We start from the raw sequence: 2123 nt of genomic DNA on the forward strand, positions 1-2123 counted from the left end.
CTGAATTGGTTGAGGAAACGATACATCCTGCCCATCTGTAAATATTGAAACTGACTTTATGCCACTTGTCCCTTTGCTAAGCTGATGGCCTGATAAATGGTTTGATAGCAGTACTCTGAGCTAGCTTTGCTACTGGCTAGTCTCCCGAGTTCCACTTAATTGCATGCTTCAGCAGGATTAGTGCCCAGTCTGGGGCACACAACAGCCCAGTACAGGTGCTGCCTGTATCTCGTTGCACGGCATCCTCCAGTGGAACACAGTTGCAATAACTTCTTTTTTCTTTGCAGCCGAGTTCTTATATCTACAGACGTTTGGGCCCGGGGCCTGGATGTTCCTCAGGTGTCCTTGATCATTAACTACGACTTGCCTAATAACAGAGAACTCTATATACACAGGTAAGGGGATGGTTCCCACCATTAAATTTTGATCCACTTGCAGCTAGTCAGCCAGCTCATTCTGGGTCTGTCTCTTCCACAGAATTGGCAGATCAGGTCGGTATGGCCGCAAAGGCGTGGCCATCAACTTTGTGAAGAATGATGACATTCGTATCCTGCGTGACATTGAGCAGTACTACTCCACCCAGATAGATGAAATGCCCATGAATGGTAAGTGCACTGCATGCTCAGATAGGCCCTCATCCCTGCTCACATAGTCACTGTGGTGACTGCCTCAAAACCTGGTGGTATGGTGCCATGCCGCAGGCTTCAACAGAAACAGAAAGATGTGTGTAGAATAGCTGTGTCTTCCCACCCTGCCAAAATCTGGTTAGCATGAACTCTGTTCATCTCCATGAAGAGGTAGATGCAGCAGTATATGCATGCCCCATTATTGTTGTGGTGTTGTGTGCTACATATTCAGCACAGACTCAATTTATGTTCTCTTCCCTCATTTCCAGTTGCTGATCTCATTTAAAAAACAAAACCAACAGAAGACCAGCAGAATTGAAGACCTGCATTTTTATCCTGTTTGTTACTTTCCATATAGTAACTTTTCACTTAGTCATTTTTGTTTAAGTGACGTTTTCAAAGCCCCTTACATTGCCATTTTTATTTTTTTGGTTTAATCTGCAAATTGGGATCTGTGTATAGTGTCTTTCATTCAACTTGCTGTCTTTTTAAATAAAAGAAATCTTTTGCCATAAACTCTATATCTGATTCCTTTAATTCTAAGATGATACCTGGTAATAAATTAATTCTGAGGCTTTTTACCAGTAGATGCACTGATCCATTGATTTCAAGTATAGCCATAGGCTAAGTACCAATAGGTGCAGTCTATTCAAACCACAGGTTTGTCTAAACTGCATAGATTGAGCCAATACTGAATATCACAGACATTTACTTTACTTTTCAGCTGGAAAAAGTAGGCAAAGGCCTTCAGTGGCCTAGACTAAAAGGCAGAGGGTACAAAAACACGTCTCCCAGCCTGCAGGCCAGCCAGGCCATTCCTGATAATCTGGCTGGCACAATCACTAACATGCAGGGGTGGAGGCTGAAGCCCTCTCCACCCTGGTCTCATCCCCCCAAGCTGGGTTCTTTCCAGTTGCCACCAGTGCCAGGCTCTGGCAGGATGTGCCAGGCTGTCCCATTGACTTGCACAAGGTGGCAAGGATGGGAGTGTTCCATATAGGGCAGGATCAGGCCCTACCAGCTGGCCCAAGTCCCAGGGCTGCCCAGCATATCCTGTAGAGCCCAGAACCAGTGATAGCTGGTAGGATGCAGCAGGGACCCTGGAGCTGGGACTGGGGTCCAACCCTGGAGCTGGGACTGGGGTCCTTCCCTGTCCCCCTCCCCAGCACCTGACAGGCGGAGCTGGAAGGGCTCAAGGATGCCTCTGTCTAAGCCAGTCTGTGGTAGGGTTCACCAGGGAAATCACCCTCCCATGGCCCCTGCCTATGACAGATGCCGGAGCGGGGGAGGAAGGGCTAGGACAAGGGTCCATTCCCCCCCCATGTTGGCTGCACCTGGCATCTGACAGGTGGGGTGCAGGGGTACTGAAAGCCCCAAGCTGGGCTGGGTTCCACTGTGGGGAAACCCTCAGAGTGCAGTCCCACCACAGCAGACCACTGCAGTGGATCAGGACCAGGGCATTGGGTGTGTTTTGTTTTTTGTGTCCCCCCCCACCCC

At 48.7% G+C, this 2123-nt stretch overlaps 1 protein-coding gene across 1 annotated transcript in view; it reads left to right on the forward strand.

The window, feature by feature from the left end:
• The window catches only part of EIF4A3 (eukaryotic translation initiation factor 4A3), a 24016-nt gene extending 22892 nt beyond the window's left edge, over positions 1–1124 (forward strand). The window contains exons 10-12 of the mRNA XM_019516172.1: positions 288–395; positions 478–605; positions 896–1124. Coding sequence (XP_019371717.1) covers positions 288–395; positions 478–605; positions 896–912 — 253 coding nt within the window. The 3' untranslated portion in view covers positions 913–1124. The remainder of the gene's footprint in view (positions 1–287; positions 396–477; positions 606–895) is intronic.
• The last annotated feature ends 999 nt before the right edge of the window (positions 1125–2123 follow it).

Source organism: Gavialis gangeticus, unplaced genomic scaffold, assembly GCF_001723915.1.
Source record: "Gavialis gangeticus isolate Ggan-Ray unplaced genomic scaffold, GavGan_comp1, whole genome shotgun sequence".
Classification (NCBI taxonomy): Eukaryota; Metazoa; Chordata; order Crocodylia; family Gavialidae; genus Gavialis; species Gavialis gangeticus.